This window comes from Homarus americanus, unplaced genomic scaffold (assembly GCF_018991925.1).
Source record: "Homarus americanus isolate GMGI-L3 unplaced genomic scaffold, GMGI_Hamer_2.0 scaffold4060, whole genome shotgun sequence".
Taxonomy (NCBI): Eukaryota; Metazoa; Arthropoda; class Malacostraca; order Decapoda; family Nephropidae; genus Homarus; species Homarus americanus.
In genome coordinates this window covers 10,870,076-10,894,961 of record NW_024746161.1, presented here as the reverse complement: position 1 = coordinate 10,894,961, position 24,886 = coordinate 10,870,076, and the positions used below count along the sequence as shown (strand labels likewise).

Here is a 24,886-nt window from a genome sequence, read left to right as displayed (position 1 = left end):
ATAGGTAATACTGTACTGCATCAACATGTATAGAATTGAAAGGGGTCAACCCTGAAGTTAGATTTTATTAAAGTTTGATATAATACAGTCAGCCTGCTCCTGTTGTACCTGTAGTCTGAAAACATGTTCAAACTTCCTTTGCAATATTTGGTCTCACATTTAAGCCAAAGAACAGACTTAAACTTAAATGATATTTTCGTTTTATCCTCTTCACCACTGATCGGCTTGTTAGCTGCTTGGGCGATCGGTCACGTCTCTGTTATGGACTGTTGGCAAGTTTATTTTATTTTCATTGTAAATACTATATCAATCTTTGATTTTTGGAAAATCTCTAGAATTTGTTTATGGCGACGCAACCTGCAAAATACCTTTTTTTTTTCATATCATTTTACCACTTTACAGCTTACTAGCCATTCAGGCAGTTGGTACCCAGAGAAAACCTGCCATGTTTGTAATGTCACACTAGATAACACCTTTCTCACATCTGTCCCAGGTTGGGGATTGAAGTTGGGCACAATGTGTAATGCTCTCATTATTGTTGTACCACCAACACTCGTTTTGGTCGTTAGATGGATGAAAAACTGAATTTATATTTATGGTGATCAGCTGCAATATCATTATTTTGTGGCATTTGTTGGATAAGTGTCTTAAGTGGATAAGGAAACAAGACCCTCATTTACCCAACAGTACAGTTGGCAATAATAGTTAATGTCTATCCTTGAGGACTAAGTTTATTTTCACCGTCCACTTAATGTAAAATTTTATTTCACTTGTTTATATATATACAGTATATGTAAGTACATATATGCTTGTACTGATGGCCATAGATGCTCACATATTGAAAATGTGTCATGTAGTTTTTAATATTTAAATATTTTGTCTACTTGGTTGAAATAGATTGACTTTTCAAGGATTACTGAAGATATGCCGAGTCAGAATTACATACAGACACATAAATATCATTCCTGTATATGTTGATTCACAGAGCTTGCAACTAAGCAATATTATGTATTCCATCTTGTCATAAGTTTACATATCGTCAGCTTCATGTACCAAAGAGGATGTTTAATGTATATGGATGATGTTGTCTTTCATGCTGTGTATATAGTGTTATATCTAAAACACTCCCACTTAATTTTCTTCAGTTAATGTTTGTCACTAAAATATGTTATTCCTCATTTCTAAATGTCCTGAATATCAGGTCGGCTAATAGAATTGCAATAAAAATACGGTACTGTATAACATTAGATGAGTTGGTGTTTTAATTTTTAATCAAATACTGTAACTTCAATTATTATAAGTATGATTGATATACGTATCCATATTTGACGAGGTTTATTTTTACTTATCAATTAAATTCTGTGATACTTTTACTGGTGTTTTTTTTTATCCTCTTCTGTGAATTACAGTGACCCCTCGTTTAACGAACACCTCGGTTAACGTAATTTCGATTAACGAACTGCCTTCCATAAGGATCTTCAATTCGGTTAACGAAAAAAAATTCGGTTAACGAAGTTCTTACAAACCGACCTCAACATGTTTTCGCTTGCACTGACCGGGCAACCAGCTTTAGTATCAGTCCGCCAATACAGTAATCGGTTTTAGGGCTTAAATTCCTTACTATTTTAGTAAATATCAAGAAGTTTATACTATTCAATAATTTTAAAAGTTTAATATTAAATTTTTTAGTCATTTTAACAATTATTGAACATAATTGAAGTAAAGTGACTAGTTTAATGCGCGGCATCCAGCCTCTTAACACAGCAAACAGGCGTTAGTCTCTCTGTTTTCACTGGAGGTAACATCTTGCTTGAGACTCTCTTCAACTAAATGCTTTTTTTCTGTGTTTCCAAGCAAATTATTGGTCATTTTGAAATATATTTTACATATTGACAATATATAATGCAGTGCAATGTTGATTTAAAGAAAATAATCTTGAATTACACCAGAGAGCTAAAATTTTATGGGTGAAATGGCACCATGGGGTGACTTCTCTTCCACCCCAATGCCTTCTCTTCTTCCTTCTCCTCCACCCCCATTCTAAATCCCATCATCATCATCATCATCATCCAGGAGCCTTCTACATACACACCTCAAAGTAAGTGAACTTTTCTACCATTTTTGTTGAATTTAGGAAATTTTCGGTGAGCTGGAACCAATTACCCAAAAACCCATTGAAACAATGGTTTCGGTTAACGAACGACCTTCTGGAACGGATTGAGTTTGTTAACGGAGGGGTCACTGTATATATATCCAGATGGAAGATGAAGCTAAGCTCATATCTACAATACTAAACCAATAAGAGATGAGACACCTGCATATAATGTTAGGCAAGGAGACCTTCATGGAGGAAGGTGGACACATGTCATTAGTGACAACCATGATTCTGACATGCAGTTACAGACCTATAAGGGTTCTATGTTTATGGGAGGGGGCAGAGTCCCCCACCCCCCCCTTGCTAGGAAGTTGGATAAGGTTAAATGGGTTTCCTTGGTTAGATTGGTGTGGTCTGCTAACAATGCTTCAGCTGCTTGCATTTCTTATCGACTAAGATTAGGTAAGGCTTAATTTAGAAATACAGTAACACTATTTTAACACATTTGCCCAAACTACAAGTGATCACTGCAAAACAGTGAAAATGGGGCATTTTTAAATAAATTTTTCATAATAAATTCACGAGTATGTTGTCAATAATTAACTTAAAATATTACATTTATAATGTAATTTTTTTTAATAAAGTACTACTGTATTTATATTACAGAAGCACATATTACACAACCATAAAAAGGATAATCATAAAAGGATTATCCGCTGATACTGCATGTGTAACATCCTTTAATACATAAAGTATACAGAACAGGAACTCCTCGACTTAGGACCCACTTGACTTTCGACCACCCGGACATACGACCGCCTCAGTTGTACCAAAATTTTGTCAAATTACGTATTTTCGAGTCTCAACGTTAGTGATTGCGCTGTGTACTGACAAGATTTTCGTTTGTAATCCCCTTTAAAATGGCTGGCAAGCTTAAAATTGAGAGTTTTGTGGTGCTGAGAAGAAAAAAAGACACCCATTTTAGATTTTCTATGTATTATTTAAGCATTTTCAACTTGCCACCAATTCGACTTTCGCCCTGGATTTGGGTCCCTAACCCCATCGTAAGTCGGGGACTGCCTGTACTTGAGAGGACCTTGTATTACATTTTAACAGTGGAAAAGAGAAATAAAGGACCACAAGTTTTTATTGGAGAAATACACGAATCAGTCAAAGTGCTGAAAGTGTCCACACTTCTGACCTGTACAGTATTTAATAGTACTGGTCATTCATAACATCAAATCTTTTTCCTCAAACTAATAATTATGGCTCCTTTCAACAGCTCTCTATGATTCTCAAATGCATATTTTGCTTGAGCTACTCTTCTCTTTATTCCCCAAATAAACAATATTTTCCAGCCATTTAAATACCTGTTACCTAATATAAAATTGAATTTAGGGTTTACTTTTGCTTTGGAAATCACCATTACTTCTGTGTTTACTGCATTAACTCTCAGCCCATACATGAATATTCTTCAACTACAGGGTGATGGTAGGCATGACCTACAGCAGCTACAGGATGATGGTAGTTATGACCTGCAGTAGCTAGTGGTGGGTGTTAGTGGGGTGGGTGGTGGCAGGTTCAGAGGTATATAGTCGATGTTGGCCTTGAGTGTATAGTGGAGATTCATGTCGCCCCATCTTGACCTGATTTATCCTGGTTTGGCCGAGGAGCTGACGGCCACTTTGTCTCCCTCCCATGTAATGCTGCTGCAACCACAATTTCAATGCATACCTGCTAGTGAGAATAATTTACATAGTGTGGCTATAGTCACATAAGAGTCACGTATGTCAGTTATTGTTATGTATCTAAATTGCATAGACTACTTCATGAACAGTCAGAGAGCCAGCGAGATATTGTACAAATAAGAAATTGATACATAGTGGCATGGCACTTCTAATTATTGATACTTAGTGGCATGGCACATCTAATTATTGATACTTAGTGGCATGGCACTTCTAATTATTGATACTTAGTGGCATGGCACTTCTAATTATTGATACTTAGTGGCATGGCACTTCTAATTATTGATACTTAGTGGCATGGCACTTCTAATTATTGATACTTAGTGGCATGGCATCTAATTATTGATACTTAGTGGCATGGCACTTCTAATTATTGATACTTAGTGGCATGGCACTTCTAATTATTGATACTTAGTGGCATGGCACTTCTAATTATTGATACTTAGTGGCATGGCACTTCTAATTATTGATACTTAGTGGCATGGCACATCTAATTATTGATACTTAGTGGCATGGCACTTCTAATTATTGATACTTAGTGGCATGGCACTTCTAATTATTGATACTTAGTGGCATGGCACTTCTAATTATTGATACTTAGTGGCATGGCACTTCTAATTATTGATACTTAGTGGCATGGCACATCTAATTATTGATACTTAGTGGCATGGCACTTCTAATTATTGATACTTAGTGGCATGGCACATCTAATTATTGATACTTAGTGGCATGGCACTTCTAATTATTGATACTTGGTGGCATGGCACATTAAAGATTTGACAGTGACTTAACATATCTACCCTGCAATAAAAATATTATTGACCTGTCACATCGAAACATTGATATTAATGACGTAACATAATCAACGAAACAGTGACCTTATCTGACACGAGTGACCATGCTGACCTGACCTCGTGCCAGTAGTAAGGCGCTCCACCTCGAAACCTGGCTCGGGCATCTTCTTCGTTAGTGTCTTTGGATTGAGGATGCCCATCGATTGTTCTGTGTGTGTGAGAGAGAGAAACCCCTTTTCAGTTTGGAGGTGCTTAATGTTCAGGAAGAGCTTAACTTAAAGTTTGAAGGGGCTCAGTTGCTAGGAAGGGCTTATCTTAAAATTTGCAGGTGCTCATTCAGCATTTATTGATATAATATTTCAGTATGGAACTTCTTGTGTTTACTGCTGCCTAGAAACTCAGCTCATGGTTCAATTAGTAATATTGTACTTGTTATAATGTTATTACTGAGCTTCAACAACGAAGTCTTTAAGCGCGTAACAAGGTTAGTAATACTGTACACTAGTCCAACAACATTAAGAAATTATGAGATAAAACTCTCTAACCAAACCTAATTTAACAACTGTAAAGGGATGTACAGTAATGGGACAGTGCTCGTGTGAAGACTGTATGAGGAATTACGTGCTCATTAATTAAAATTAATAGTTAATGAGACAGTAACCTACCTCCTTCTCTGTTGATGAGGGTGATGGGTATGTCTTGACTGGCTCTCCTGGAAGACCCAAACACCACCAGCTCCGCCATTTCCTTGGTCAACCACAGACAGGCGTCTACCTCGCTACTGTCCAACTGAAAATGTATAACCGTACTTATTGATCATTCTATCTATTTCTCTCTCTTTCACTGTTTTGATGTCCCTGCTGCATACTCAGGGCACATATTGATTTTATCTCTGTCCGTTCTTCCTCTGACCCCAATATTGATTTATTGAGCAGTCAAAAAGTATTGCAATCCAGAGGACAGTAACAAGAGTGCATGCAGCATTGCAATGGACACAATGTCATGGTAACTGAGGACCAATTAGCTCATCTCATGCCCACACACTCGTGAATTTTGCCTTTAACCTCCCTAGACGTACCTTGAGCCTCTGTTGCAGCTCATAGCTAGTGAGGGACACCTGTAGGTGAAGGTAGACGACTAGGTGGTGCCTCTTAGGCTTCCCCATGTACAGTACAGGGGGGTAGAGTGACTCCCACAGTCCGAGCATTCGACACCCCGCCTCCCCTTCTTCCGGCGACACCAACAGACCCGTCTCTTCCAGCACCTCCCGCAGTCCTGCAGTCTCGAGCGTCTCTCCCTCCTCTGTCTCGCATCATGGTTAAAGGGAGAAAAGATTTGATTACAGAAGATTAGACAGGGGAAAGGGTTGTACTAATGATAGCGTCATACAATAACCCTGACAGATAGTCGACGATCATCTCACATACAAACAAGATTAGAACAAATATAAACGTTTTTTCTGCAGAATGGAATAAATAAAAGACAAATTTAAAGTATGGTACATTAGACAGATAAAAAGATTGAAAAGAGAAATGATGGAAATTTAGACAGGTAAAATGATTAGTTGATAGCTTATGCAGCAAATCTTACAGATAGCTGACAATCATGTGATGAACAGCAGATCTATTATATGGGAATTCTACCAAACTCAAGGAATTTCCCTGACAAGTTTTCTAACTCTTATTGCTTGGTGAAATTAACTGATACTGTCGACTTATTTATGTCCTGAGATAATTTTTAAGCTGCACATCGTATGATGGTTAATCACGTGTACAGCGCCAAGAGAAGCAGGAAGAAGGGACCCTGGCGTTTTAGGTCAGCACAACGTGTCCAGTTGCTATGGCTCACCCTGCTGGGACATCTGACTCTGCAGATTTGCAGGCAGATTTCAGTTTTCTGGCTGAGGTCAATGTAGTTGAAGGGGTATGTTGTATAATCTTACCTCTCCAAGTTGTATTGTATCATACACTATTTACTGTAGGGTACCGACTACTTATATTAACTTCATCGTGTGTCCATCATATTATTGAATACGGCCGGGCTTTATAATAAATATTACTGATCTTATCCACTTGTGGTAAAAAATATGGAAGTTTTGGAACAACTATGAAATTAACACCTTCCGGTCAGACACTTGTATTACTTGATGTTCTGACACCCTCAACAGTAACAAACTCTCCTTAGTGATTATACTGAAATATCATCAGTTATCACTATTCCATAATTACGCCGAGGAAGAATGAGACTCCTCCACTTCCCTTCTGAAGGTTTCTGCCTCTCCCATGTCCCTTTTGAGGGCCCGTGACTCACCAACGTGGCCGCCGGGAGGGACCCACACGCCAGGGAAGGTTCTCATATGTGGGGCACGGCGAGTCATAAGGAGGCGATCGTCAGCAGTCTCCAGTATGATACACACGCCCACGTCCACACCACGACCCAGGATCTCCGGGGGCAGCGCTGCCTTCTCATCCGCTTTGATTTTGTGGGCAACGCAGAAGGGTGGGTGCTGCAAGAGATACAGTGCCAGGTAAGAAACCACATGGAATAGATAAGATAACTTGCTTCTGAACATTCAAAAGGCTTAGAATGATAAAAAAAGATAACCGAAAGTTTTTCAAATACTTTGTCATAAAAACACTTACAAAAACGTTGTGTATTTCGGATTAGACTTCTTATATCATCTGGTTCTTGTGATAGTGTTTTATATAACGTCCAACATTGTCTATATAAAGTATATGCCAAACCAATTGTAAACGTGTATGACGACTTTACTGAATAAATATCATAATAGTAACACATAAGCACCTCTTTAAGTTTATATACTAAAAAAACAAAAACACTAGCTACACCTTACACATTTTATTCATATATTATAATGTAACTCATGCCCTATGCTTGGCCAAAAAGGTCACTCTTGACTTCTAAATTGCCGAGCTGTCTGTTCGCACGGCTCGCGCCCCAGACATCCTACACAGCTCTCTACCCACGCACATCACTGTTAAGCTTTGATAAGAAGACCCCCTATATAACATCTTCCTCATTTTTATATACAGTAATACCTCGCTTTACGCGGTCAATTGAACCCACGAAGGCCCTCGTAAAGTGAGCAACAGAACATATGGGATATAATTGAAATAGAGACCGGGCCGACCCCCAAACTCCACTTTTTCAGACACAATACTTACGTTATAGTAAAAATATCTTCTTAATTTTATGATGGTATGCACACACAATTAATAATTAAGAGAAATATCAATAATATTAGGTTTTTTAACACTTACATTAGTAGAAAAGATGACTGGGCACACGGGGATGGGGGGTTGGTTCCGAGGCAGAGGGTAGATTATTGGCCCTCAGCTGAATCACTTGTATCAATTGTATCACTATCCACCACAGAGGCTTGCAGGGCCTCTTTGTCAAACCCCTCAAAGTCCATATAAGTCCATATCCTCACTATCACTATCACTGACTTGGGCCGGCTGTGGTGGGTGGCGGGTGAAGAACTCGGTAATGTTTTGATGACTGGGCGACCTTGTGCGCACCCTGCTCGCGCCGCTTCCCGCGTATATGAGTAGATGCACCGCGTAAAGTGAACATTCCGGTTCTGGCGGGGTACCGCGTAAATGTAGAAACGAGTAAAAAAAAAACGTGTAAAGCGGGGTATTACTGTATAGTGCACAAAACTAGGTGTGTGTAATAAACTAAATCACCCAGTTGAGTTACAGAATAAAACCCTGTCATTTATAAACTCTTACCAGAAAAGTGAAAGTAAAGGGACGGTACCCATACTACCCAACATCATTATTATCAGGAAACAATGGTAAGACCTCTAACTAACCTGAAATTTAGTGATGGTAACAATCCATCTACCCATATATCTTATATTTCGTTTGATTATCATACGCAACAGCTTCGAGAACAACAATATCAAGGTCATCTGTGATTCTCGCAGTAGAAAATCACATTAGGCAAGTGTGGAAGATGTTTATATTTATGGTGGAAGTGGTGAGAGAGGTGATAGTGCTTCTTACCTGAAACCTAAACGCCATGTGTTGATCATCTTGTCCCCCGGAAGTGTGAGTGTGCCTCCCCTGGGGTGGTGAAGGGGGAGGCTGGAGGTAAACGATATTATCGTTAATATAACATTCCACTCTGCCAAAATCGTCATAGATGTCGAAGTAATCGAGCAGACACAAGCCGAACTCCGCTGGCTGGAAAGGCTCGCGTCTGTCTTTTCTAACGTGGACTACTGTGCGGGTGTAGGCAGGGGCAACACTCATGTTAGATACCCACACCCGCCCATCACCATTCTGCACCACAACACTGATGACTGGACGGTATTGTTGTATAATGTTATTAATGCACTTCAACAACGGAGGTCTTTTAAGTGTGTAACAAGGTTAGTACAACATTAAAAAAAGAAAGAAAGATAGAACTATCTGTATGACTGGACGAAATGACAGCAGTGAAGGTTAGAATCTAAGTGATCTTACACTACCTTGCACACTTTTCACCTAAACTTGTTATCCAAAATCCATTTGAATATTTTTTTTTTTATTTTCCTCCTAAAAGCGAAATTAGAAATCGATTAAAAATAGTGAAAGGACAAGCAAACGTGACAACACTGATGGGTTCATATGACACGACCCCAACATACATGATATCCTCTTATCTTTACTGGATAATAAGGTATTCTGTAAATGTAAATGATTTTCACCTCGAACCCGGATGATTAGTAAGATAAGCGCGAGTTATCATTGCATAGGTCTTTGATAAGTGCACATGCTACAAAAATTCTACTTACCTTCTACTTGTTGCAGTGATCCTTTATTATGGTAATAGCGTCTTCCAACACACATATGATGCGTACATTAATTATGGTGAGTAATAATTAAATATATAAATAAATATATTATCCCTGCAACCACTTGGAATAATTGTATTACTGGAGATGATGGAATATGTTGTATCACAGCTGATCCATACACATCGAGCTTCTTTAATTAGAATTTCACATACAATATATTCTTATAAAACAATGTACGTGCCTTAAATTTTTGTATTTGGTTTATATGTTGCAAATAATAGCGCAAATATGGTTTTCCTAGAGCAGAAAGTAAAACATCAAACAATACACTGTAGATCTTTAGCTTGGATGTTAATTTTCAAACATTACTCACACATAGATCATCACACTGTAAGAAATTGATGAAGTCACACTAATAAAACGGACATTAGTACTTGTAATTGTCTTAACCGCGATGGGCAGTAGCTCACAGCACACTGGGTCGATAGGGCTGTAGTAGTCGTGTGTTGCCACTAACAATCCGGTAACTATGAAGGTCATGGTCGTTCTTATCATGTAGGGACCTTACTTTTATTTCTATCAAATTATTCTTTATTGTTGTTCTTAGGTAATTATGAAGCAGTGTTCTATAGTAATGATAGTTTGTTGTGTATAAGACGACGAGTTGCGGAGGTGTTGCCTGGTGTGTGTGGCTGTGTGTTCCAACAGTATAGTTGTGTTTTGATGCCATGGAAACTATGACTGACATTCCTTACCTGTCAAGATTTTCTCGAAATCACTATTGACGTATTGCTAAGGGCGTACCGTGCTCACTGACCACCTGGAGTATACAGCCAATTATATCTCATAAAGTCACAATATGTAATCTTGTTGGGAATGACTAACCCTTTATTATGCGCTTCAAGTCTTTAAGCGTGAAACAAGGTTAATTATATATATATATAGATATATATATATATATATATATATATATATATATATATATATATATATATATATATATATATATATATATATATATATTTTTTACGGGGATTAGCCCACCCGGACACAGGTCACTGACCCACATCGGGGCCTGGGGGCGAAATGTAATACTACTGTACTACGACTACTACTACTAATACTAATATTAATACTACTAATACTACTACTACTACTACTAATACTAATATTAATACTACTAATACTACTACTACTACTATACTACTACTACTAATACTACTACTACGACTACTACTACTACTACTAATAATAATAATAATAAAGAACCATAAAGAAATACAAAAACTAATATAAGATCAATAGTGAGAAATTATATACAGTATGTACTGTATGTTGTGTTGTCAACAGTAAGAGAAACAATTGAGACCCTGCAATTGTGTGTAAATGAGGCAGAAAGTCAGATCTGCAACCTGGGACTTGGTCACAATTTTCGTGATGCCATATGGCAGGAGGGTCTACCATTAGACAGTACATTATTTTACTTTACTTTTATCCTCTTCACCAAAAGATCGGCTCTCTAGCCGCCCGGGCCATCGGTCACGCACTGTTGGTAAGTACTGGGCATGATGCACCGGCTTCCAATATCTTCCCAGGCGGTAGTACCCAAGGTAGGTTATCTTGGTAGTACCTTCCTGTTTGGTAGCTGCCTACTACCTCAGTAGTAATATTATAACGTGAACCCCATAGAATAATAGCCTAAAATACTAAACGATATACTATAATATTATTTCAGTGGTTGAAGTGTTACACCAATATCTCATCTACAGCGTCTATTACAGCAGGGGTTTACAAACGTTTTGAAGACACAGACCCACTGTAATAAAAATAAATAAACCCCACAACTTGATCAAAGGATAAAGTTTGAATTATATAAGACAAACTGCATTTAAACAAAATTTATGCTCACTGCAGTTTATATAATTGATGTGATTTATTTGCACACACACACACACACACATACACACACACACACATAATTTTAATATATAATAACGATGTGAAGCCACATTTAGTTTCATCTAGTGGTTTATGTACCACTACATTATCTATCTATCTATCCACAGGTAAGATGCATATAATAGACGACTCGGTGCAAGACTATAGTGTCATCTGGTGGTTGAACTCTTAAATATTAACGACAACAAACATCTGGTTCCCTCATGTTACTTCTCTTAGTAATTGATCTTCCTCAACAACAAACACAGAAAGCAAAAAGGGCCGCGTGTGTCACCATCAACTACAGCGGGGTATACTTCCTTGAGGGAGAAGTGACATAAGACAGCCAGGTAAAGATGTTGCTGCCCAACCTGCCGCCTCCTGAGGAAGGTGTCCGCCATCGTCAGTGCAACACCCAGGCCTTCATGAATGCTCGACCTCTAGGCTCAGGAACACTTTACATCGCTGAGAGGTAAAGTAGATAGAAAGATAGTTAAATACAGGGCCCGTTTAAGCTTAATAGGCACAGATCAACTTGGATCCCCCTACCCTCAAGAACAGCATGTATGTCAGGTATATAGACAATGCAGTTATTACTCTCAGATTCAAACGGTACTGGCATACACCTGCTAATACTCATATATGCACAGATATTTACAGGTACCCAGAGATAGTCTCATATAGGTATTATTTTAGTTTAGGTTCACCTGGGGAATCTTAGGGGGGGGGGGTCTGCCTTCCCGGTTAAGTTAGGTATAGGTTAGGATAGGATGGTTAGGTTAGGTTAGATTAGTTTGGGCATTATTGCGTTTACACACCGTTCATTCCTACCACTAATCTATTATCATATTTGAATAAGACGTCTAATTATAAGATAATTTTCATCTATTACATTACCGGCGGAAATGTATAATAACGGAGATAGCTTTTCCAAAAAAATGTCTATTTATTTCCATTAACCTCCGGCCATTATCGTCTGCCTCTCACCCAACACTGCGTGTCTCTCGCGTCTCCTTCATAAATCATGACGTGCATGCGTACACGTCACGCGGCCAATCAAAAGCGTTTTTGCTTTTGGAACCAATTAAAATGGTTTTGGGTTTATTTCAGAGTATATTTGGTCTAATCAAAATCGAGTTTTATTTTGGGGTCTCATATTTTGAAATTCAAGTTCAGTTCCGACCATGGAAGTCTGCGATGGATGTCACTTAAAGTATATGGAGCTGATTGCGAGTTTTTGGAAAACAAACGTAGAAACAATAGCATTTTTTCGATCGCATGGTGTTCTTCCAACCTCAGTAAAGTGTACTAAGAGCAAGACTGAATGTAAATATCGCAAAGACCAACATATGTGGCGTTGTGTAAGAATCCCAGAATGCAACGACGAACAAGAACCAGGCCAATATGGTAAGAAATAGGTGATTCCATCATATGGTGAGAGTCAGTTAAGTTAGGTTAGGTTAGGTTTTTGTTTTTCTAGTGTTTTTTTTTTTTATTTCTTAGTCTCTTAGCCACTTTTTTTTTCGGAAAATGTCAAACGAAAAAAAAATCCCTAAAAAACAGCTAATTTCCGCCAAAAATGAAGGTAATATTTGGTCTGAACACACACAAATACACTAGAAAAATATATTTTTTACTTGCTAAAAGTGAACGGTGTGACAATGCAAATTTACCTTAGTTTGGATATCTAAATACAGGGATGACTGGAACTATGATTTTACCTTCATATACGATAAATATTTGGGGTAATATGGAGGACTTCACAGCCGATCCCCCCGTCTCATTCACAGTAAGTTCTCCCACTGCAGGTGTTAAGTTATGTTAGGTTAGGTTAGTTTAAGGATAGGTTAGATTAACTTAAACTTTTAAATAAATCCTTTTTAACACATTTGCCATACCCACGACAGTCTCCACTATAAAACACACTGAAATTGCGTTTTTTTTTAAATTAGTTTTTAATGGAATATCAGCGGCTGTGAAGTCGTAAATTATTACCCAAATCAGTTAATATTCGTCCTTTGGCTGTCCTCAGGTTTCCAATTTTCATTATTACAGACGATAAAAAACAAACATATGACTTCGTATCATTTATTGCGCAAATCAGTATTGACTGAGTATCTCACAGATTTGTAGGCATTAATTTCTATACCCGTCATGTTGATTCTCTCATCCTCTCCCCATTCTCTTTGCGACATGACAACCAATGATCTTCAAGTATCGTGTCATGTGACTTGGTTGGCCCATCATTTTGAAGGCTCGTGATGGCGTGCCAAAAGTGCTCTCACCCTTATCTAGCTGTTATTCAGCGAGTTTATCAGAACAATAGTGAAGTAATCCAAATATTACAAGATCATGGTGTCCTATGTGTGGAAATTATTTACTTTCAAGAAATCACAGAAATTCTTTTATCTAACCATATGCATACCAGATTGTGCATCTGTATTCTCCACCACACTAGCAGGTAAGCTCCAAAAAAATGGTAAGGTTAGGTTAGGTTTTTTTGTGTGTTTTATGGTCTGTTTCACTCGAATCTGACCGCCATTTTGGTGCAAATTAGCGGTTTCTGTTACAAATGAAAATGTAATTAAAAAAAAGGCTAATTTGTGGTTTTCTTTTTTCTTTTATCCTCTTCACCACTGATCGGCTCGTTAGCCGCTTGGGCGATCGGTCATAAGTCTGTTACGCACTGTTGGCAAGTACTGGGCATGCATGTACCTGAACCTGCGCCAGTGTTGGTCAAGTCTGGTCTTGAGAGAGCTCATACTCGGTGCCGTCACAACACTTTCTGGTAGATTGTTCCAAGTGAACCCTTGAAGATCGTTACTAGTGAAGTGCTTCCCCACCTGGAGTACTGTCACCCCGTCTGGTCCCCGAGATATGCTGGTGACTGTCAGTTGGTTGAAAATGTTCAAAGGAGGGCCACCAGACTGGTACCAGCACTTCAACTACCCTGAGAGATTGGAGCTCCTGAACTTGCCTAGCTTATTTGGGTATCTACAGGCAGTCCGTTAAGAAACTGGTTGACGAAACTTCTGAGTTACGAAAAAAAGTTGTCTTTATTTGATTTGCGAAGGAAAAACCTGAAGTTAGGATATTTGTTATACTGTACCTGTAGATACAAAGGGTCCTATGGGCATCAGCATCTGATATCACCCATGTGTTCCTACTTCTGATGTTTCACTCTTCTTCCCTGACTTTGCTTTAAAATCACTCACTTTATTTGAATCTGTAGTATTCTTAGCTCTAATGCTGATACCCTAATGAAACTGTTTTACATGATTATTTTTTTTTTTTTATAATTTCTACCACTTACAATAGTTGTTTGTGTTGTTGGTCTGTGATAGAATCACACTGGATATCACCGTTCTCATATCTGATGCGGGCTGGGGATTGAACCTGGGACAAATAATTAGACACATGCAGAATAAAATAAATGTTGCTGTTGGGAAGGCATCTCCCTACAGTACAGTTTATACAAAGCTATAAGGACCTTCTTTAGCACAGATTCAATTAGCACTTTCTCATAGTTTATATTCATTAACGCTGTGTCTTAACCTCAACAGCAGAGTGTCGTGGGCCAAAGATGGTGCAGACGGTGGGTTTTCTTTGGAGTATCCTCACATTGCCATTCATGCTGTGAGCCGAGATGTATCAAGCTTCGCCCATCCATGTTTGTATCTGATGGTTGATGCCAAGTTAGAGGACTCTCAAGGTAAGACTGTACAGTATATTAGTTTTACCATTGTAATGCTTGGTATACAGGTATCTTGTGTTTTGTTGCGTCTTTATCCTCACCCCAGTCTTTTGCTTTATTTCTTTTTATTCTATATTTTACTAAAGCTTGTTTTTTTTTTTTCTCTCTCCCTCCCCCACTGTTAATGCAGTCGGTTTGTCTTTGTTACTTGGGTATGACCTTAATTATCCAGTGTTAGGACAGGAGGAAACTGGAGTACCTGGAGAAAACCTGCCTTGTTTGGTACTGTCACGCTGAATAAAATCCATCTCACTTTTGTCTCGAGCTGGGAATTGAACCCAGGTCATGTGGGTGAAAGGCAAGCACACTACTGCTGTAAAGTATCGCCAACACCCCTAAATGTGTTCAGTAATTTTACTTCATTAGCTATGTACTATCCACCAGTGTGTGTGGGGGGGAGACAGTAGTTAATTGAGGAATATATTGGCAAGTCTTTTGACATTTCACAAGCACACACACACACACACACACACATGCTTGTAGAAAGAGAGAATGGAACAAAGTAAAGTTACTCAGTTTCTCCCCACCTCTGATTCAGTTGATTGTGTTATGAGAAGGATCAGAAATTGTGATTGGTTAGAAATTATGATTAGAGGTGATAGTAATGAAGTGAAGTTGATTTGTTATCATCCATCTGTGAATACACTGTGCTTCTAGGAATCACTGTCACTGTCACACTAAGTTATTTCTCCATTTTTGTGTGTGCAGTGCCTCACTCTTGCCTTTACCTATACTGTAGTGATGCAGCTTTTACTAAGCAAAGGAAACTTTTATGCTAGACTGCTAGTTACAGAGAAAATAAAAATTATTCATCCCAAGTGTTGGGTGGGTGGTGATGGTTGCACACAGTTTAGTTTTAGATGGCTATGTCTCTTAGCAAGTGTTTTATTGTAACACTTGAGGTAAGTTACAATACTATATCTGCAGTACCTTAATATAGGCCTGGTTTTATTATAAGGTGCTTTTGCCGAGCTGTGAAGAGCGTAAACATGCATTTTTGGACACAGGGATGTACAGTAGGTGTGGAGTAAAAGAAAGTCATACTGTATAGTCATTTGTAGTTTTGATATAAATTGTGTATTAACAGCAGCTCACAGGACTTGAGTTCCTTGTCACTTGTTTATTCATATGCATCAGGTCTTGTAATGCTTATTTTGATAAATGATACTTATGATCGTACAGTACCTCTTTTTTTTTACCAAGTAATTTCTCACAGTGAAAGGTTATTATAACTTCACAGATAGTTTAGATTGTCAAAGTTTTTATTCATTGGTTATTTGAGTCTTTAATACAGTATAAATATACAGTATACAGTACCCGGTATATATCAAAGAGGTGGATGTGGAGAGAATGGAGGAGACCAATTAGATCAAGAGGTGCATGGATCTACGGTAGATATAGAGGAGTAGGCTAACTCAGAATGACATGAGGAGAGGTTGTAAGAAATAACGTCAGAGTGAAGAACCTATAAGAGGCCGCACAGCATGGAGAGCTGCCATCAGACAATCAAGGTTAACCCACACAAATATTGAAAAATGTTGATGATCAATGAGGGTTAAGAATTTTATGTATCTTTCTCTACATGTTTTGGTACAATACAGTATATAATAATTGTTTATCCTGCAGCCGTTACACCCAATGGAGTGGAAGGATCTGATTCTGAGGAGGAAGACGATGAAACAGCCATGACGGAAGTTCGATTCGTGCCAACAGACCAGTTCTCGTTGGAGCCCATGTACAAAGCCCTTAATGACTGCCAGCTTCTTCATCCGGATCCCGAGGATGTGCAGTCTGATGAAAGTAATTATATGTGGTCAAATTGTCTATAGTTTTTCCTCTTGATGAGAAGAAATTCGGGATCTTGCTCGATGGCTCCAGATAATTGCACTGACGAGTTTGAAGTGTTAAATACGCCTCTGGTGGCAGTAAAGGCAATTTTTTATATGTAGTTTGTTGTTAAGCCTCAAGTTTAGATAGCCATAAGTCGTATGTGGCGTTGACTCTTTTGATCAGTAAAAAATAAAGGAGATCAGGTTAATGGAAGGAACTGTCAGTATGTACAGGGTGTCTTGCACAAATGTACACACTGCCTTACAGACTTACGTGGAGAGCACATAAATGCTTGTATTACAAAACCAACAATGTCCTCACTTGTTAAAGTGCAAGATCTCCCACAAGTGAGGACAATTTTGTTATTGTAAAACTGTACAGTAGTACTGTACAAGCATATACATGATCTCAACGAAAGTTTGTAAGACAGTGTGTGTGTGTGTGTGTGTGTGTGCGTGCGCGTGCGTGCGTGTTTTAGACACCCTGAACAGTACTTGAGTTGACTAGATCACAATCTTATTTATATATATATAATATATATAATATACACACACACACACACAGCCACTCCTCGACTTACGACGGCGTTAGGAACCAAATCCAGGTCGTAAGTCGAAAATGCGAAAATAATACGTACATAGAAAATAAAAAATGGGTGTCTCTTTCTTCTCAGCACCATAAAACTCTCACTTTTAAGCTTGCCAGCCATTTTAAAGGGAATTACAAACAAAAATTTTGTCAGTACACAGCGCAATCACTAACGCCGGGACTAAAAAATACGTAATTTGACAAAATTTTAGTACGACCGAGGCGGTCGTATGTCCGGGTGGTCGTAAGTCGAGGAGTAGCTGTATATACACAGTATACAGCATATTATTATTTTTTTGCAGATGTTGGAGAAGAGGATGACGATGATGAAGGGGAATATGATGTGAGTGAAAATGGTTACCATATGTATGGATCTCATGAGACCACCCTGGAAGGAGGTAAGTTAATTTAATTTAATTTTTTATTTATTTATTTTTTATTATCACTACTTATCAGTTTACTAGCCATTTGGGCAGTTGGTATCTTACTCTATTATGAATTTTATTGTTCAATGTTAGTGCTGGAGGAAACAGCAATACTCAGAGAAAATCTGCTACATTTGGTAACATCCTTCTCACAACTGTCCTGGGCCAGGGATTGAATCCAGGACCCAGTGATGAGAGGCAAATACACCAACACCCCTAAAGTATGGAGCATAAGAAAAATGGCTTAAGTTTTGAATTACTGAATATCAAGATGTTCGTCTTCTTTTTTTTTTTTTTTTTGCTTTAATATTCAAACTTCAGTAAACAGAGTGGTAAACCGGGTGTCCTTTTGGGGGGGGGAGGGGGGCAGAAATTGTGAAAAATTCAGTTTGTAAGAAGTGAAAGTGACCACTTAGACTGTTCAAGTGGTCCCTCGGTTAACGAACACAATTCGTTCGAGAAGGTCGTTCGTTAACCGAAACTGTTGTTTCAATGGGATTTTGGGTAATTGGTTCCAGCTCACCGAAAATTACATACAAAGTAAAAAAAAATGCAGTAAAGTACACTTAATTTGAAGTATGTATGTAGAAGGCTCTTGGTTGATGATGATGATGGGACTTAGAAGTGGGGGTGGAGGAGAAGGGAGAAGAGAATGAAGTGGAGGTGGAAGAGAAATCACCCCAAGCTTCATGCTGCCATTGCACCCATAAAATTTTAAGTTCACTAGGTGTAATTCAAGATTATTTTCTTTAAATCAACACTGCACTGCACTGCACTATATATTGTCAATATGTTAAATAAATTTCAGAATGACCAATAATTGTACTGTAAAAACGTAAAAATACTCTATGTTCAAGAGACCCACAAGCAAGATGTTTTCTCCACTGAACAGAGATACAAACTGAGGCCTTGGTGGGTGAGTGAAGTGGCTGTTGGGTGCACCAAAAACTAGTTCCCTGTACTGCAATTATGTTAAATAAGTGTTAAAATGACTAAAAAAATTTATATAAAACTTGGAAAATTATTGAACAGTACAACCTCCTTGATGTTTACTCCAATTTTAACGAATGTAAGCCCTAGAACCGATTTCTGTATTGGCGGACTAATCTTCCAGCTGGTGAGCAAGCCAAAGCATGTCGAAACATTTTCGTAAGAATTTCGTTAACCGAATTGAATATTCTTATGGAAGGTAATTCGTTACCCGAAAGTTCGTTAACCGAGGGACCACTGTATTGGTAGATATTTACTCCAATCTAGTTTACATCGTGGCGGGTGATAAAAAAAAGCTGCATTTTGCCATTTTGTTACCACCACTACCTCAGATTTGGTTTGAAAATGCCATGTTATGCTATTACTTATAGAGTGACAGTATTTTGGGAGACCTGGCACATCAACAAGTGAGGACAGTGTTAATGTTGTAATACAGTACTGTACTGTACAAGCATTCACATGAACGCCACAAAACACTGTAAGGCAGCGTTCATATGTTTTTGGAGACACTACAGTATAGTAAAGCTAAGATACATTATTGGAAAAAGTTAACAAAGGTTATATAGTGTACAGTATTGTTACAACTACTGTATGATGTGTGTGAATCAAGAGTTTTGTCAGTTAGGTCAGGTTAGTTTAATTTTAACCTGAAGCTCTCATATGTCACTCATTTATTCTTCTTCATTGTAATGTGTAAGATTTTACATTTCAGTCCTTCATTTATTCTGCTATTATCATTAGTATGTCTTTGTCTGTATTATAACAACAATCATTATTAGAGTTACAATCGACTCCAGCAGAACCCAGCTTGGTGACACCAGGCGGGAGTCATGAAGCAAGAAACGGGGACCTGGAGGATGATGAAGCCATGGAAACGGGACAGTTTGATGATGCAGACATGTGAAAAGAAAGTGGAACTGAAAATCTTTTTAGAAAAGGCCGTGAAGTCTCTGACTATCTGTAAGTAAAAAGTTTTAAGATATCTAGAGAAAGTGACAATAAAAGTCTACACCTGATCAACAAATAAAGAAGTGCATTTAGTTGAATGTATGATATACGCACTATAGAGTCTAAAACAAGTAATTTTTTGGGGAAACTTGCTTACCAAAATGAAAATTTTGTCAGTTGCATTGTGGTAGTACTGTATAGTAATTGACAATATGTACAGTATATAATAACTACTATGTAATTAAAGTGAAGAATATGGCAAAGGAATTTTAACAGTTTATACAACAGCTACTGTATTTTGTACAATTGCATAGATAAGCTATTTCTAGATTAAATAAATAAAATACAGTACCTGTACTGTAATTTTGAAATTGATGATATGGAGAGTTTTGATCATTACTGTACAGTACTTTGAAAGTTTTTAGGTACAGGTGTGCAGTATATAAGAGTTAGTGCTGTATACTTGTCCCTGTTGTTTACTTAGTTCTTCTGCTATACAGCTTGGTGGCTTATTTGTTACAACCTCCACATGCTATAAGCTCTGCAAAGTACTCAAGATTCCTACATATAATTATTTATTGAAAAAATAAAAGCAGTTTGGTAAACTTGGTTATGGTTACAGCTCTACAGTATATGGCTAATTGATTAAACAACCAAAGTTTTATAAGTTGTTATTAAAATATCTTGGTGGTTTACCTGTTTTGATATGTCTCTTGATGATGGTATTCCTCTCACAACACAGACGACCTCATATTACAAATTGTATAAGCTAAACAGTTAGAAAACATGGTTTGAGATATATTCCTTCAAATGCTTGGTTAATAAGAGACTTCTGGAAAAGCTTGTGTTGGTACAGTACAGTATTTTAGGTCCTTGTGTTCCAAATATTTATAAGGTTAGTTGTGACGTTCTTGGAATTCTTTTGGGTCTCGTGAATCTGTGTGAATTGTTAATTAGATAATGTGTCACCTTATCTGTGTCAAGTTAATTGTGTTCATTGTCAATATTTTTTTGCAATTAATATTTTTTGACAAAATACCAAATAAACCAAGATCAGTTTTTTATTGTGTGTGTTTGAAACCATATTACAAACATTAAGAATAAACTCATAGTTTGGGTAGTATAAATTTTCTTTATTATTTGTAAGTCTGTACTTTATTTTCCAAAGTAGATTGAAAGAGATCATTGATGAGCAAGAATATGCTATTCAAGAATGCCTCACTCTCTGAGGAAGCTCCCTGTGAGGTGGCCAGGAGAGAAAAGTCATAATGCTGCACTTTCTCTACATACAGAATCTACCTTGTTCTCTCTGCTCCTCTTACACGCCAGAAACATATGCTCCTCATGGGAAAGCTAAGCTGTTTTACATATATTTTACCATTTGTATAATTTTGTAATTTAACAATATGGCTGTGTAGGGTGTCCTTCACATTTAGTGAAAATAGGAGGATTTCTAACTTCACTCCTACTGAAAATACAGTCTGTTCATTTCCAGCCTAACCTAACCTAACCTAGGCTTGCTGAAGACTCTGTGAGGAATTCTCAAATAATTTTACAGTTAATGAAACATAAATGTTTTAAACCCTCATTGAAAAGGAAGGGTGAATTTGTAGGTTCTATTCAGCCCTATAACAAATTGTAGCCATCGTTTGTAAATAAATCACCGTTGTTCCTTGTGATGAGGTCCTAGTCCAGCCTCACAGCAAGAACCACCATTTGTGGACTGAGATATTATACATTGTTTTGTGAGGAAAAAGGGCTTAAAATTCCAGTACTAAGGCTAGCCACTACTACCATGCTAATCAGGTCTTGGACGGATTGAATAAATATAAATGAACTTATGAAATAATGATCCACTGTACATTAATTACTTCCAGCTATAGTGTACACATTATTTACAGGTGAGTTACCTCTTGTCTTTAGTGGTGTGAGGACGGGAAGAGAACCTCGTCCTCACCTTGTACCCTCACCCTGATTACTTGACCTTTACTTTATCTTCAGTTGACTCTCACTAGTTGTACTGCATGCTTATCTAGTGTGTCAACTGTCAACACTTGAAATGTGTAATTCGTCCATCAAGATAACCACTTTTCTCAGCATAACATTAACTTTTTCTTTATGAGTCTCCTTCCCATTTCAAATCATTAATGATATGTCTGTCTGTGTTGGTCAATTTCCAATTTTTCTTTCAAATCCTGATTTTTGTATTTTTTTTTTCGTTGCTGTTGTCACTGATGTTTTGTTGGTGGCTTCACTTGGTCACATAATACTTAAGATCTTAGATAGATAGATAGATACAGTATATAAATAGATATTCAGTGAAATTGTAATACAAGTTTACAATTGGTTCCACATGTATATTAACAATCCAGGTATATACAGTTCAAGATGTCTATACACTGTAGATAAAGCAGGGATATAATTCAGCATGTATATAAACAATGTGGGTACCGGTGCTGTACTGTACAATAAACCTTCCAGTTTGGCGAATTCTAAGTTGGCGGTCAAAATTCAAAGTACCCTGCCCTCCATTATGGCAAGCAAACCCTCACCTTTGGCGAGAGTTTCAATTTAAATGCAATCACAACTAATAATTGTAGAATAATAAGTGTAAGATAAATCTTGCTTTAAACTACTGGCGAGTATTATTGGTGAATATTTACCGAGCGCAAAGTGCCAGTCAGCTGTTCAGGCAGCCATTTTGACAGCGTCAATCCACATTCCTGCTGCTCGTTTGAGTGACCTATGCCTGTGTGTCCCTTTTTTTTTACTCTCGCTTGGCGCGGTGTTCTCGCTCGGAATAATGGCCTCAAAAGTACCTGGGGGTATTGGAGGGGATGGCAGTGGTGGTTCAAATGATGGGATAAAAACAGACAAAATTCTCATGAGTATCGAGTAGGGAAGAAAATGAAAAAGTACTCGGATACCAGCTTAGTGTACATTAAACACCTCAACTTTAATATAAAGGTTGGTTTTCTATGTGTATGTTGATTAACTAAGTATTCATTCTCTTTCAGCAATAAAATATAGGTTACATGTGGGAAAAATTGAGACTGGGTGGCCCCTCGGTACCAATTAGGCTTTTTCCCATTGAATTAAGCCCTCTGGAGGGTTTACTGAATACAGTTTAGCAGGTACTGTATATAGACAATGCAGGCATACCATTCATCATGCTGTATAGAGACAATGCAGGTACTGTATAGAGACAATGCAGGTACTGTATATGCAGTATATATAGACCGTGCAGGTATACAATTTTCAATGTTCCTAGACAGTGCTGGTATAGAATGGTAAACATTAAGGCAATTCTTTAATCATTCTTAAAGTAATTAACAGCGATGTATCATGTATTGTTTTATGTCTCCTATCAGCATCCACCAATCAGTATCTTTGAACTAATCCTAAAACCATTTACTGCTCATTATTGTCTTACTCCCTAAACTTGTGTAAAGCAAAGGACCCTCCTGGAAATAAGCATCTGATGGTTTTGTTGGCTATCCTTGGTCGATTGTTTTACTGTTTACCATTGTCTGTATACCACATTGTTTATATATCTACACTGTTTAGGTACATTGTTTGTATACCCACACTATGTACTTTGTCTATATATCCGCCACTGTCTATGTGCGGCGATGCTACATGTACTGAGTCGCTTGTAGTGCGAGGAACATTACAAATGCAACACCGCTAAACTACATACCTGTTACTTACTTTGTCTATATATATAAGTCTAGACTGTCTAAGTTTGAGGAAGAAACCTTACGTGTTTTATTAGTCGTGACTTTTAAGTGATAGCCGAACACTACACCAAAATGTCCATCAGTTTGGCATTTTTTATTTAACGTACAAGATAGATAGATAGATAGATAGACAGACAGACAGGCAGATTGAGATATTTGTTCAGTAAAAATATATTGAAAATGTAAAGGTCATATTAGTGTGTCTTCTAAACTTGTGATAAAGGTGTCTAATCCCTGTGATGAAGTGAATGTTAATGGACGACTGAAGAAAGAAAGACAGATAAACAGACAGTCAAATTACACATGAACAGACAAATAGACAAGCAAATCACACATGAACACAGACAAATTTCACATGGATAAGTAGACAGACAGAGAGGCAAGTCACACAATGACAGACAGATGGATAAGTATGTCATACGACTGAGGAAAGAAAGACAGGCAAGTCACGCTTGAACAGATAAACAGACAGTCAAATTACACATGAACAGACAGGTAAGTCACAATTAGACAGACACGCAAGTGTAATGTTACAAACTTTTAAGAGTAGAAGATATAGAGATAGAGTATAAATAGAGAAGACTTTGGTAGCGTGGCCGTGATAGTTATTTACTCTTATCGTACACTGGTCGTGTCTTACCCGTCAATACACATCTATTACGTTCTTAAAGGCGACTTCTCAAACACTGCTTCGTTACAACTCTTTATTAATTACGAACATGACATGGACACATTAATAACACCTTCTATTGAAGTTACTAGGACATTATATTTACGTTACTAGGACATCATATTACGTTACTAGACACTCTGATTCTCGGACACGAACATGAAATGAATACACTTCCCACGTAGGTAACTCATCCCATGGAAAGCTCTGACAAACACTCACGTGACCTAGGGGAGGCCTAGCAGGGAGACTGCTTAGCTGGAACACTGGTGTCGGGAGGGCGACTGCTTAGCTGGGACACTGGTACTGCTTCGGGACACTGGTGTCGGGTGGGCGACTGCTTAGCTGGGACACCGGAGGGAAGTCTCGGTCCTGACCGGAGGCGACTTGCCTCCGGCCTCTGACTTCGGCTCGAGCAGGCCTGGTGGTGTCGTAGCTGGCCACCTTGTTACAAGACAACTACTTCTCTGCGAATCCCGAGGGAGGACCAGGACGTCCTATATATTGGGATGCGAGCCGTCAGGTTCAGCTGGCCTGGGGGGCGGCGAAGGGTCTCCTTACA

General features: G+C 38.1%; 2 protein-coding genes across 6 annotated transcripts; one reads left to right on the top strand and one right to left on the bottom strand.

The window, feature by feature from the left end:
• Positions 1–2,995: 2,995 nt before the first annotated feature.
• On the bottom strand, positions 2,996–10,267 carry LOC121879124 (nucleoside diphosphate-linked moiety X motif 17-like). Of its 4 annotated transcripts, none has more exons than XM_042385699.1 (7): positions 9,815–10,265; positions 8,666–8,964; positions 6,945–7,140; positions 5,713–5,936; positions 5,300–5,423; positions 4,752–4,842; positions 2,996–3,829 (listed from the first exon to the last, which is right to left on the bottom strand). In XM_042385699.1, the coding sequence occupies exons 1-7, from the start codon at positions 9,816–9,818 to the stop codon at positions 3,640–3,642; spliced, it is 1,128 nt and encodes a 375-aa protein (XP_042241633.1). In that variant the 5' UTR covers positions 9,819–10,265; the 3' UTR covers positions 2,996–3,639. The 4 variants fall into 4 exon arrangements, with proteins under 4 accessions (XP_042241633.1, XP_042241632.1, XP_042241634.1 ...); XM_042385698.1 differs by having other exon boundaries at positions 2,997–3,829; positions 4,719–4,842; XM_042385701.1 differs by having other exon boundaries at positions 3,721–3,829; positions 4,747–4,842; positions 9,815–10,267.
• A 1,326-nt stretch (positions 10,268–11,593) lies between these two features.
• Positions 11,594–20,974, top strand: LOC121879123 (methylosome subunit pICln-like). Of its 2 annotated transcripts, none has more exons than XM_042385697.1 (5): positions 11,594–11,851; positions 14,943–15,091; positions 16,760–16,933; positions 17,854–17,949; positions 19,767–20,974. In XM_042385697.1, exons 1-5 carry the CDS (start codon positions 11,736–11,738, stop codon positions 19,868–19,870), a joined length of 639 nt encoding a protein of 212 aa, XP_042241631.1. In that variant the 5' UTR covers positions 11,594–11,735; the 3' UTR covers positions 19,871–20,974. The 2 variants fall into 2 exon arrangements, with proteins under 2 accessions (XP_042241631.1, XP_042241630.1); XM_042385696.1 differs by having other exon boundaries at positions 11,596–11,851; positions 19,764–20,974.
• Positions 20,975–24,886: the final 3,912 nt, after the last annotated feature.

Bases quoted from the DNA above. Each gene is read 5' to 3' on its own strand.
- LOC121879124 (XM_042385698.1), bottom strand. The intron at 7,141-8,665 runs GTAAGAAGCACT...TATCTCTTGCAG, and splicing joins ACATGGCGTTTAGGTTTCAG to CACCCACCCTTCTGCGTTGC. The intron at 4,843-5,299 runs GTAGGTTACTGT...TCACACACACAG, and splicing joins CCTCATCAACAGAGAAGGAG to AACAATCGATGGGCATCCTC.
- LOC121879123 (XM_042385696.1), top strand. From the start codon at position 11,736: ATGTTGCTGCCCAACCTGCCGCCTCCTGAGGAAGGTGTCCGCCATCGT. The intron at 15,092-16,759 runs GTAAGACTGTAC...TTTATCCTGCAG, and splicing joins CAAGTTAGAGGACTCTCAAG to CCGTTACACCCAATGGAGTG. The intron at 16,934-17,853 runs GTAATTATATGT...ATTTTTTTGCAG, and splicing joins GGATGTGCAGTCTGATGAAA to ATGTTGGAGAAGAGGATGAC.